This window comes from Clytia hemisphaerica, unplaced genomic scaffold (genome assembly GCF_902728285.1).
Source record: "Clytia hemisphaerica strain Z4C2 unplaced genomic scaffold, Clytia hemisphaerica genome assembly, whole genome shotgun sequence".
In the NCBI taxonomy this organism is placed as follows: Eukaryota; Metazoa; Cnidaria; class Hydrozoa; order Leptothecata; family Clytiidae; genus Clytia; species Clytia hemisphaerica.
In genome coordinates, this window is record NW_027104328.1 from 1057341 (window position 1) to 1069731 (window position 12391).

General features: G+C 35.0%; 1 protein-coding gene across 1 annotated transcript; it reads left to right on the plus strand.

The window, feature by feature from the left end:
• Positions 1 to 463: 463 nt before the first annotated feature.
• LOC136817698 (uncharacterized) lies at positions 464 to 12391 on the plus strand. The gene is made up of 5 exons (XM_067074012.1): positions 464 to 706; positions 8908 to 8964; positions 9698 to 9887; positions 10688 to 10821; positions 11653 to 12391. Exons 1-5 carry the CDS (start codon positions 512 to 514, stop codon positions 11665 to 11667), a joined length of 591 nt encoding a protein of 196 aa, XP_066930113.1. The 5' UTR covers positions 464 to 511; the 3' UTR covers positions 11668 to 12391.

Below are 12391 nucleotides of genomic sequence, written 5' to 3' on the forward strand. Positions count from 1 at the left end.
GATCCACAAATACATTGAATTCTTAAAATATTAATGATATAAATTGTACATATCTACAAATTATACATTTTATCAAAATTTGTACACGACCCCCTGACTTGTGGTTGATTTGCTTTTTTTTTTATCAAAATGCTTTTTAATTCGCCTTTTTTGTAATACCCTGAGAGTGAGTAAGTAAGAAATACTTCGGATGTGAGTCGACGAACCCTTTGGCTTTTGCGAAAAGGGACAATTTTTTTTTCTCTTGTTGTTTTAGTAATACATGTAGCATATGAGATAGAGAAAGATTTCATACATTCTGACTTAAATGAAAATTTTGTATGTACATTTTCGATTTTGATTTTGAGGGGTTTTAGAAATAATCCCTTAAATAGATTGAGCTTGGATTTATTTTGGATTTTTGCATTTTTTGTTGTCTGTTAATTTAGAGGCAATTGTAGCCAAAACTTATATTTTTAGTTGATGTATCTTTTAACTTGATTCGTAGCCAAATTTATTATACACTGCAAAAATGGTTCAAGCTCGAAACGACTACAATGGCCTCGTCCAGAGGAAGACAGCTATTGCATCATGTGTTTTTGGAATGTTGGAATTGTTAACTGCTATTATTATAGTTATCTGTGCTTTCGTTATTTTTGGTGGATTTTGTGAGAATTTGGACTGTGATTCCATTTCTAAAGGCATTGGATTATGGCTTGGTTTCCCGGTAAGATATTTTCCCTAAACTTTTCTTTGCTTTACTGTAAGTTGGTCTAATGCTGACATACCTCGTCTAATTTGGACACCCTTCTTTAGAGATGGGAATAGTAGGAAGGTTGCCCAGCTGTCACACAACGTTGTTTCAACGTTTATCTAACGTTCACAACGTCCATTTAACGTTAAATTAACGTTGAAACAACGTTGTGTGCCAGCTGGGTGGAATCGCCGGTTGCTAATTGGCGGACCAAGAGAAAAAAGATCTTTTTCAATCAGTTGTGATTCTACCTTTTAATGCTATCTATAAGAATGGTGTCGGAATTAGATGAAGAATGCGACATTCACTTACGGTTTTTTCTCATACACGTTTTTTATAAGAACATCCAAAATCTTTGATTGAAGCCTCTAGGTAATCTCAACTTTTTAATTTAAGCCTAAAAATGCTCTTAAAATGTTCACATTTTCACCATTTTGTGAGCATTTTCTTAAGAAATTGTCCGTTTTAGAGTCTGAAAAGCTTTAAGATGTTTTCTTATATAGAGCTTGCTCTTATAAAAAAAACGTGTATAAGAACCAGAACATTTATAATGAGGCTCGACTGTTCTTATTTTAAGCAACTCGAGCCTCAGAAATAGTTCTTTTTCTGTTGTTATTTTTCCAACAGATCAAGCCTTAGCTTTGCTCTTATATTGTTCTTTTTGTAGACGATCTTAAGCCTCGCTGTTCTTTCAAAATTGTTCTTATGAAAATGACTACTGAGACCATGTCCAGACGTTCCGAAACGTTTCCGAAACAAGCGTGAACGTCAAAATTCGAAACGTCAAAAAAGAAGACGTTACAAAGCAAAACAGGTCGAAACGGTTTCACTCCACTTTTTTTGTCTGAACGTTCCGAAACCAATATGAACACACTCGATCCTAACGAAAATCATACCGGAGCGAAAAGGAACAGTAACGTGTGAACATGGTCTGAATATCGTGGAATTCTAGCTGATAAACAACGTAATACCGTCGTTTTACATAAGATTCCCTTTCCTGCACTAAGATTCCTCTGCCAGAACTCCGGGTAGTTGAAAACGAGCTTCGGAAAGTTAAGCTGTTTCGTAAGTAAACACAGGATTTTCCGTACCTTTAGAAACTAACTCTTTCCAATCTCATACCGGTTATCCCGAGAAAATTAGCGGGAAAATCCCGGGAAAGTGTTTCTATTTTAAAACACTTTCTATTTACATTTACAGTTGACGCTCTCTAATTCGACGTTCTACTATTCGATAGGCTCCCTTATTCGATGAAACTTAAAGTCCCCGTCAACAAGAAACTCTCATAAACGACGCTCCCTTATTCAATAAGCTCCCTTATTCGATGAAATTCAATTCCCCTTGAAGATTGAATTAGAGAGCGTCAACTTAAGTTGATTTGCAGGAAGCTTTGAGGCCCATTTTCGCAACTATAGATGCTTTCATTAGGCACCCCGTCAGCACCTTGGACTGACTACCCAATTCCCCTCACATGACATAAACAGGGCGGAGGTTCATTCACTTGCCAAGTGGACTGCTGCAGGTGGGAATCGAACCTCAGTCGCCTGTGCAGCAACCAAGGTCAATGACCACTTTACCAAAGCGCCTTCAGTGAGGAGAATCTTAGTGCTGAAATGGGAATCTTATGTAAAACGACATTATTCATCTAACATTATGGACCTCGTGGATGTTAGATGAACGTTGTCTCGACTACCTTTATGTCAGACAGGCACTATCCAAATACAAATCGCGTAACTATACAGTAGATCTTAGCTAAGGTATTTTGTCGGATTTGCTGTGATGTAGAGGTATCAAATATTTTCTAAGTTTGAGCGTTTTTGGATTTTTTGTGATTGTTAAGGTCTTTTGGATTGCCTGGAGATTTTCTGAATTCTTAGGCAGTTTTTAGATCATGTCGAACTTATCATGGGAAGAGATTTGTAATTGTAATTTCATTGTCAATTACAGTAACGAGCGTTACGCACTCCTTCGCATGTTTCCGACGTACTTGCTCTGTTGTCTTAATTCCGCCAGTGGACTGATATTTTCTGGATTTCAAGGAATTTTCTGGATTTTCTCAAAAAAATAAAATGAAGCTAGGCTCCAGAATGTTATTTTGAAAAATATATATAGTTCTTTGATTGTTTTGCTCTGGCTCACGCTAAATGGAAAGACTCTTTGAGCCAATTTTTATTTTTACTCTTTAGCTGCCCCTTAAAGGTTTTATTTTTACCATAAGTGTTTCCGTTTCATATCAGACCCATATTTCATATCAGGACAGTGTCTGCCTATTGTTATATTATGCTGATATTAGCAAAAAACGTTTTTCTTTTCCATTTTCTGAACAATCTTGCTTCACATCTGTGTCAATCCAATGTGAAAAAGCTTGTGAATTAAAACTGATGAGTAAGCAAAACATACCACTCTTATTTAAAAACAAAACCTTTAAGCATAGAAAAACAAGTAAAGAAACTCTAAATCTAAAAGATCCAAAGATCCACTCTAAAATAGTGCTTTTATGCAGTGCCGTAGCAACTGAGGGGAAAGGGGGGGATATGCCCCCAATATAATTTTTTCAAAAATGGTTATTTTGCAAAATTGCAAAATACTTATCTATTATGGTAGAATCCGGGAGAGCACATTGCTATACATTGTATTTTGCAAAATGCAAAGTTTTTCTTGTTTTTCCTTGAAAGCATTTTGTTTTGAGTGCATTTTCTAGCAATCTAGAGCTTAAATTTTCAAAATTTCCCCCCTCGGGCAAACCATGGTTGGCCCTCGTGGTATAATAATAAGAAAACGCTTCCTACGGCACTGTTATGGTTTTCTTGCTATTAGTGTAGAATAAGAACGAGGCCTTTGTTTCTGTGAATTATGCTTCCCCTTTCTAATTATGCTGTCATTTAATTAATTATACTAATCCTGTGTTGATTATCATATAATTAAAGAAAGTACCACAGCATGGACTGTTTAATCATTAGCTGCAGTTCCATTCTATCATAATGTTCAAGTATTTTCAACAGCATTTTCCTTAACTTTGGGTACTTTTTTTTAATTTCAGTTTTATTTTCGGTTTCTCTAGTCACTTCTATACATATATTTTATAAGGATCACTTGTCCTTTTGTTATATACCAGAATCCAATTAAATCATTACTAAATTAAGTAACAAAAATTCAAAATTTAGCCATGTTCTTATACAAGATTCTAGAATTAAAAGAATGGGTAATGTCTTATGCAATTCCCACGTGTATCAGAGCTTATCTCCTGAGAAAAGTAATACCAAAGAATTTACCGCTAAGCGATACTCTATTCAATTGTTATCAACGATCGGCCTTTTATCTTATCTTATCTAGAATATTTCTTTTCTTTCAAGATATTTAGAGGTTTTTGCATATAAATTGTATGTATTACAAATTTTCTTTCCAATAATCTTTTATGCAGGTTGAGACTTTATTGTAAAACACCATCTTCTCATAGACCCACTGGGACCCCTTCCCATTGGGAAAATCGGCAAAAATATCGTCCCCAATGGAAAGCTATACTCTAATTTTTGTCGCCGCTAGAAATCACCAGATAAGCAAATCCTCATTCCAAAATATTGTGCTATTTCTTCCCATCCCTACTGAACTTTCTGACTCGGAATTCAAATCCCCAGCAATAAAAAAACATTAGGGATATTGATCCCCATCGAGTTTTACTCCGTTATTTTTACCCCCATGGGCTGAAACATCCTACCGGGTCTGTGAGAAGGGGTGTGATAAAACCTGACCTAATGGGTTTTATTCTTGTCCTATGAAAACGGTGTAATTTTTTAGAAATAAAATTACGTGATGAATCGAGTGTCCGCTGAGAGACCTCACAAATCTGAGGATATCTCGAGATCAAAGAGACAAGTATTGTTCACGTAATTAATTGTGTTAGGGTTCTCTAGCATGGGAAAGCTTCACATGATCAATGATAAGCGGCGATAAAAATCAGATAAGATCTTTTTGACTCCTCGTGTATATAATATACTTCGTTTTTCATTCAATATCAACATGCTATTCATAATATTCATGACGTAATGTTTTCCACGGAAAGACCCCGGTTTTCGCCAGCAGTGGCAAATTTTATACAACTTTTGTCTAATTTAAATTTTCCACTACTGCCTAAAACCGGGGTATTTTCGTAGAAAACATTACGTCATGAATATCATGAATTATCTCAAGATTCTATGTAGAAAATCTGAATTGATGGTACTGATAATACATGGTACTCGATAAGAAATACGAAAGCATTCTTTTGGTCTTTCTTGTAAAATTGTATTCTCCCAAGGCTTTAGTTTGATTAAAAAAACAAACCAGAAAATCATAATATGAGAAAAATCTAAATTAAATTTGGAAATTTTTTGAAATTAAAATTTCAGCAGACATAAAGTTCAGAAAAAAATCTCCTGCACCAAAAAATTATTTAATGATTTAACCCTTGATCTTATCGATTGGGAAAACTAGGTGGTCGCGACAATTATGATAATTCATTTGATAGTTTTCTCTCTAAAGTTTTACAACCTGCAAAGTATACCCCTGTCTCACTGACCCAAAATTTCACCCCCTTTGGTAAAAATAACCCTGGGAAATTAACTTTGATTTCATTTCCATTCGGAATTATTGTAAAAAATTGTACTCTAAAACCATTCCAATTGGAGTTTTTAAGATTTAAACAATAGATACTGTCCGACAACGTTTTATAATCTATTGAAATCTCAATGGGATCAAAAAATTGGATCAAGACCTATGGAATGGGCCACAAATAACACGATGGTACTGTTTTTTAATAGTATCAACTATTGATTTAAATACCACAGATTGAAATGGTTCGATCTATAAGATGAATCATATGGAAGGTTAGAGGTAGTCACACGGACTAAGCTCTACCTAAACCACTTTATAAAGACGACCAGTTTAGAGGGCCAATTGCCTCTATCACTGCGACTTTATAATAACATTAAAAAAACTTTTAAGGTGTTAAGGCTCTCATTTTTGAAACTTTGAACCTCAAACCGTTTTTTTCCTGTTCTGATTCCAAGGGCAAAATTAAGGTGTTTCCACTACTTAGACACATAATTTATTTCGCAAATTTCAGCCATATTCTTTGATCATGGGTTTTTGTAGTATATTTTGAGAAATTCTTTGCGATATTTTATGGTTCTTGATTTGATTTTTCTTCGGTGAGATTAATTTTAAAGAAGTAATTCTATTTCGGTATTGAAAATTTTATTAAAGTAAACCCTAGTTAAACAAAACTGCAGGTAGTAAATGAGCACGAATCTGTTAGTGGATGCCAACATTCTAAGTAAACTCTGTCTCAATCCCTACGCTATGTTTGATAACTGTAGAAGACGCCGTAACTTGGTAGTAGTCTAAAGTGTACCCTTGGCCTCGTTTTCAAATTTAGAAGAGCAACTTCAACTAGTATTTATACATTTAATATGTATAACCAAAATACCGCCTACACGTTTCGTTTTCAAATGATCTAAAAACTTAAGACACCCCTGTGTTACAGACCCGCTGTGGCCCCAGCCCCACTGGAAACTTTCATCTCCGGTGGGAAAAATACCCTTGAATTTCAACCCCACTGAGAAATTGACTTTGATTTCATCCCCATTCAAAATTCATTGTTAAGAATTTGCACTCCCAAACCACCCCCACTGGATATTTTAACCTTGGAATTTTTGTTCAATCAAAATAATTTTTATCCCCATTGAGATTTTAATCGTAATTTTCATCCCCGCTGTAGGAAAAAGTTTCAGGGCTGTGAGACAGGGGTATCAAAGAACAATTATAAGAACATCTAAAAACTTTGCGGGCTCTAGAACATGTAATTAATCAAAATACTCACAGAGGGCTAAAATTAGGAACAATTATTGCTTAAACCCCTAAAAAGCTAAGAACATCGGAAGGCTTCAAAAATTTTTGACCTTGTTATAAAAAAATGTGCGATAAATCGATTTTGATATGAAAAATGTACAAATTCAAATGCTAAAAGACGTTAATTATGTCTAGTGGTGGTGGACCTTATCAACACAATAGTTTGGAATCTAAAGTCTTAAAACGTTTTTGTGCAGCTCGAGAAGAGTGTATTAGTCAAAAGGAAATGGAGTAATAGCATAGACATGATTTAAAAATTTACAACAAGTTATTTCATAATTTGGTCAAACTTAAAATTTGTAATCTTTTCCTGTTTTACTTACTCATTCAAACTTTATTATACCGTATATAATCTTTAAATGTAATGTTATTAAAACATTGACGCATCTTTTCTACATAATTATGATATTGTTCTTATCTTATTAACATAAATTACTAGCCATAGATGAGTTTAAGGACACCCTGCTACAATGGAAGCCATCTTTCCAAGTTTGATGATTTAGATACCTAGCTAGCACACAACTGATGTTTTCAACATCCATATAATGTTAGATGAACGTTGAAACAACTTTGTGTTCTAGCTGGGTACGGTGGACCGTGTAATTATACCCTCTAAAAGGGGGGGGGGTTTGTACTTTTACGATGTGACGGGATTGGCCCTTTTTTAGTACGGTATTACGGGATTTGACGAAAAAAAAGACGGAAAAACGGTATTTTACAATCAGACGGTGACGGTATTCGGCCTTATTTTTTGTCATTATGCCGGTATTTGAACCTGTACAAACCGGTGTGACGGTGTTATTACTTTTTTCGATTTTCGGGATTCCGGGATTCAGCGAAAATCTTGACGGGAAAACGGTATTTCGAACCCCTACAAACCCCCCCTAAAAGTCTAACAAAAACTTAAGCAGCAAACCCAAGGGGGGGGTACAATCAGTTCCAAAATACTTGGCACAAAAGGGAAATTCCCCATGAAATTTTATAACCACAAACGATTTGGAAGCACTCTAAATTAGGTTGGACGGGTAGAGTTTTAAACTCTGAGTTTTAACGCTAGACTTAAAACCTTAGGATCTGAGGATCCAAAAGTTCAAAAATGGTCCGATAGGGCTTGAAATATAGCCTAGAAACCAATAAATCCCTCCCATATCGAAAAATTCGATGAAATTAAGTTAAAGGCCCGAAATTGACATTCTCGCTCGAACTTAAAATTTAAATGGTAGAATAGGTAAGATTTGCAATATGCTATGGCACTGATTGTAAGGTTTGTAAGATGACGGGTATGTATCCGAGCCAAAGTTCGATTGTATTAATGCATAAATGTTAATTCTACAGTATACAGTATACAGGAGTGGTATAGAAACCTAGAGCGCGTAGTAACCTATATAAACACCAGAGTCATCCATTCTTTATAAAACGAGAATTCCATCAAGGTTATAACAAGATTAAAAAGCATTTATAGAGAACAAGATTACATGTGACATATGATTTACATTTTTCAAATTGTCGTCATAAATTGGTCTTCAAAATGTCTGTTTCGATCGGTTCTAATGGCTAATGCGCTTTATATTCCCTAAATTCATAGCTGAGAAAATTAACAACAACAGAGTTTGAGTTTCCGAGAGAGAGATTGACCACATTATCTGTCTTAGGTTTAAACATCGTAGTCGAATGAGCTACATTCATGCTACAGTTGCTTACAGTCACAGTAACCATCTCCATCGTCTCCGTCCTTAAAAGAAAGTCATTAGAGGTTTTTTACACAAGATCACTAAAAAAGGGAATAGTTTAGGAGAGGCGTGATAAATTCGGGTGGAGTAAGCAGTGGCGGAGATGTTTACAGTGTTGTTCCAAAACTCTACCGCCACTTTTTTCCCGTAAACCGCCCTGGCGCCCGAACTTTTTCCCGCGTTTACTGACCTTTAAACGGACAATAGCATCGTCTAAGGTTTTTCATGTATAGTTTAGTTACTATAATTTCCGCTATTATGATTGAAGAAAACGTTTGAATCTGTAGAGGGGTCCTTTACGCAAATCGCATATTTGCTACCATAATGGCAGCCTTCTTACGGCGATTGGTTTTTTTAACTCATTTTTTTATATAGAATAATACAGATAGGAGAAGCTTTATTAAGCAAATTTCTACTAGTAGAACTCATCTTTGCTTGGTGTCTTAAGATCTTGGTTATATCAGCTCAGATAAAATTTACACTTATTTCCTGATCTTCCCTTATAGTATACCTAGCTTGCAAAACTTTAATTCTGATATTCTATTTCTTATCTTTCAGTTGATGATTCCATCATTATTGGCAGTGGTAGTTTTAGGGACAAGACACTACAAATCTGTAAGTCGTAGATTGTATTCCAAATTTATTAATACTTCTTATTGTTAATACTCTCAAATTTAAATATGCTTCTAAGCTAAAGAGACATTTCTATTACCATTTTGAGCGAAAACCAAACCAAATGGGCTCAATTGACGCCATTGAATATTTTAAAAGCAGTATTTTAACACATTTATGATTTTTTCAAAGATATTCCAAGGATAAATATTTTCAAATTTCCCTGAGGAAATCTGCTTAAAAATGTAACAAGTGACTGACCCTAGCTTCTACCACCCTACGACTACCATAGCTTAATTGTGCTTTTCTGCTGAGCAAAGGAAGAGTTTAGTGCAGGCTATCTTGACTGAGACATACGTGTTTTTTTATAAGAACAACCAAAAATCTTAAAGCCTTCGGATATTCTTAACTTCTAGAGTTTTAAGCCTAAAAATGTTCTTATTTTCACCATTTTGTGAGTATTTTTGTCTATTTTGGTGTTTTAGAGCCTCAAAATATTCTTAACTTGTTCTTAATATGGCTTCGTGTATCACGAATCTATCAATCAAGTCAGATAAGACGGAGATTTTATAAGATACTTTAATGATTGGTCATTTGAAGTAATAAAAATGACACATTCTTTAGATAAAGTAACAAAATTGTTTTATTACTGGTTAACGACCAACCAAATCAAATAAGAGCTTGTAAAAATTCCATTTCGTCCCAATCAAGTCTACAATTTTATTTTTAATTTTAGTTACTATGCTTCGGTGCTTCCAACTTGGGGGTCCTGATTTTATCCATCGTTCATACCGCAATTGTGTATAATGACGATAGTGACTACTGGAGCAAATGGGTTGATGCTTATAACGATGGTACTAAATGCGCTGTAAATTTAGCCAGCGGAAGATGCGAGTGTGATATCGATGGTACACGGCTCAGCGTTCGTAAGTCTTCTAGACTAAATATACTACTGTCTCACAGTCCCGATAGAACTTTTTTCTGCAGTGGAAATGGGGTTTAACACAAAGCCCATTTCCCAGTGGGGCTAAATTTTGTAGGGTATTGATGGCACTCTAAACCAGCGTTCGTAAGTCTTCTAGACTAAAATCTACTTCTGGTTAAACGTAAATAGAAACGTTGGCAACTTTTGATAACTCTGTTACCCTCAGCCGGTAAAAACCTTTTAACACCCTTGCCCGAACCGAGTAATGGTTCTTTAATATAACTAAGTATTAATTAATGGTGCATAACGCTGACGTTACGTGGTAGAGTGCGATCAAAGAAAAATATATAACAAGTCTCCATAACTCAAACATCTACGGGAAAATGAAATTTGTTTGATTTCGAGATAAGGAGATTGGTTTATAAGGCATTGTAGGGACCAGAACTTGTTGAGTTAAGGAGACATTAGAGTTATAGAGGTTTGAGTTGAAGAGTTTCAACTATTGTTTTATACGGTCCGGCGACCGTAGTGCAGTGGTAGAGCATCCGGCTACGGTTTGCAAGGTTGTGGGTTCAACCCCCAGCCGGATCATACCAAAGATTCCCAAAATAGTACTTGATGCTTCTCTGCTTGATGCTCGGCAATTAAGAGAAGAATCAAGGGTAAGTGGAGCAATTCAGGGAGAAAGAGTGGCGCCCTCCCCTTCCTTCGGGTAGATAGCTATCGAAAGAGGAGCCTTCGGGTCGCCTCCGACTGCGATCGCAGACTTACTTACTTTATTAATAACTTTGATTTTTTTAGCATATGCTTGTGAGTTGATCAGTTTTGGATCAGATGTCAACTGGATCTTATTTGGATTTTCAATTGTTTCCATTGTTCTTACTTTGTGTGGTGTTATCATTACTCTCATTGGTTTTTGTCAAATGCCGCCCAAGGTGAGGTTTTCAAGATAAATGATACCTTTTTAAGCCTTCAGAGCTGCTTTGATTGGAGTCCCAAACAGTCGGATAGCCAACAATAAAATTCGGAAAATTCAGACATTGTGTCATAAGATGATATTTTGTTTAAACGTGCCTCTTCGACTGTCATAATTAACCTCCCCCTGCTTCCCGACCACAATAGCGAGTTTATGTATTTGAGATAAATCGAGGGGGATGGTATAAAGCAAAGCTGACATGGGGCCGAAATCACCGTCCACTTTACTCGACGACGGTAAAAACAAAGATACCGTCGTCTGTTTAGGTGAGCAAAGGCGATATAAAGCCGTACATCAATTATCGACTTTGTTTTGTATCGATTTCACTTACCGTCGCCCTCGATATCCTCCGGTACATAAACTCGGAAATTAAGAATATGCTAAGAATACCACCATCATGGAATTTGTCAATTGATTCTAAGAATACCACTTTTAAAGCTTTCCACCTGTAAATTGTCAATAACTTTATCGGCCCTTTTTACACCGGCCCTTATCGGCGTTATTTTTGGGCTCGTGGCTTAATAAGGGCCGGTGTTAAAAGGGGACGGTATTCCCCAGCGGCGATGCTAAGACAAAAAAAATGCTAAATTCTTGCTTGACGTATACATTTCATGTTAGATTTAGGCTGGCTTTGCAGGGGCTTTGCATCCTAGCCTAAGAATACTAAGAATACTGTAGGAATATTTCAGGATGATTTTCCATCCTTAATGAAATGGAAAAACACTATTTTCATTCCAAAAAGCGTTTTTATTCTGGTATCATACAAATTCATTTTTTCATTATTTTTTAGCCCGCCAAGAAATAAAATGATGGCTTTAGAACTGAATACTATTGTTAATCAAGAATATTTTTTGCAGACATCATCATTATTGAAAAAGTAATAACTTACAGAGAAGAAACATTGTTGATTTTTTTTATATTTCAATTGTGAAAATCGATGATGGTTCTATCCCATTACTAAATGTATGGCTTGATATTAAAATGGACTCCTTGAAGATGAAGTGAAACTTGGTGATTGAGTAATTATGCTTTTAAGCGTTGAATGCTAAGTTTATGAAACGACTTTCATTTTCATAGAATTTTTCAAATTTTAATATTTTCCTCTTTTTTTATATTCATAACTTGTAAAAAAAACTTAAAAATTTTAATTTTTTTCTCAAAAAAAAATTAAGATGCTGTTGTGACGGAATTAGCAAAAGAATTCGAGGTTTTGAAAATTTGTCTAGCTTTTCACGGTAATTGTTCTTAGAAAATTAAAAAGAATCAAAAATTAAAAACTTGGGTACAAAATTATAAATCGTATTGTTTTTATTTTATTTTTCACTCTAAAATCTTGATTTTATTTTTGTTATGCTTCTACTGTTTGTTTATTCTTAGGTAAAAAATTATCGCACTTTTTTTTTTCGGGTAAAAACTTTTTTTGTTCAAAAATGACCTATAATTATTTGTACTTATGATGTTTTTATTTTAAATCTTTGTTTTTTTTCGTATAAAAATTTTATTCTTTAAATATATATTATATACATTTA

Excerpts from the sequence above, each read along its gene's own strand:
- LOC136817698 (XM_067074012.1), top strand. The coding sequence starts at position 512 with ATGGTTCAAGCTCGAAACGACTACAATGGCCTCGTCCAGAGGAAGACA. Across the intron at positions 707-8,907 it reads GATTATGGCTTGGTTTCCCG|TTGATGATTCCATCATTATT; the intron begins GTAAGATATTTT and ends CTTATCTTTCAG. Across the intron at positions 8,965-9,697 it reads GGACAAGACACTACAAATCT|TTACTATGCTTCGGTGCTTC; the intron begins GTAAGTCGTAGA and ends TTTTAATTTTAG.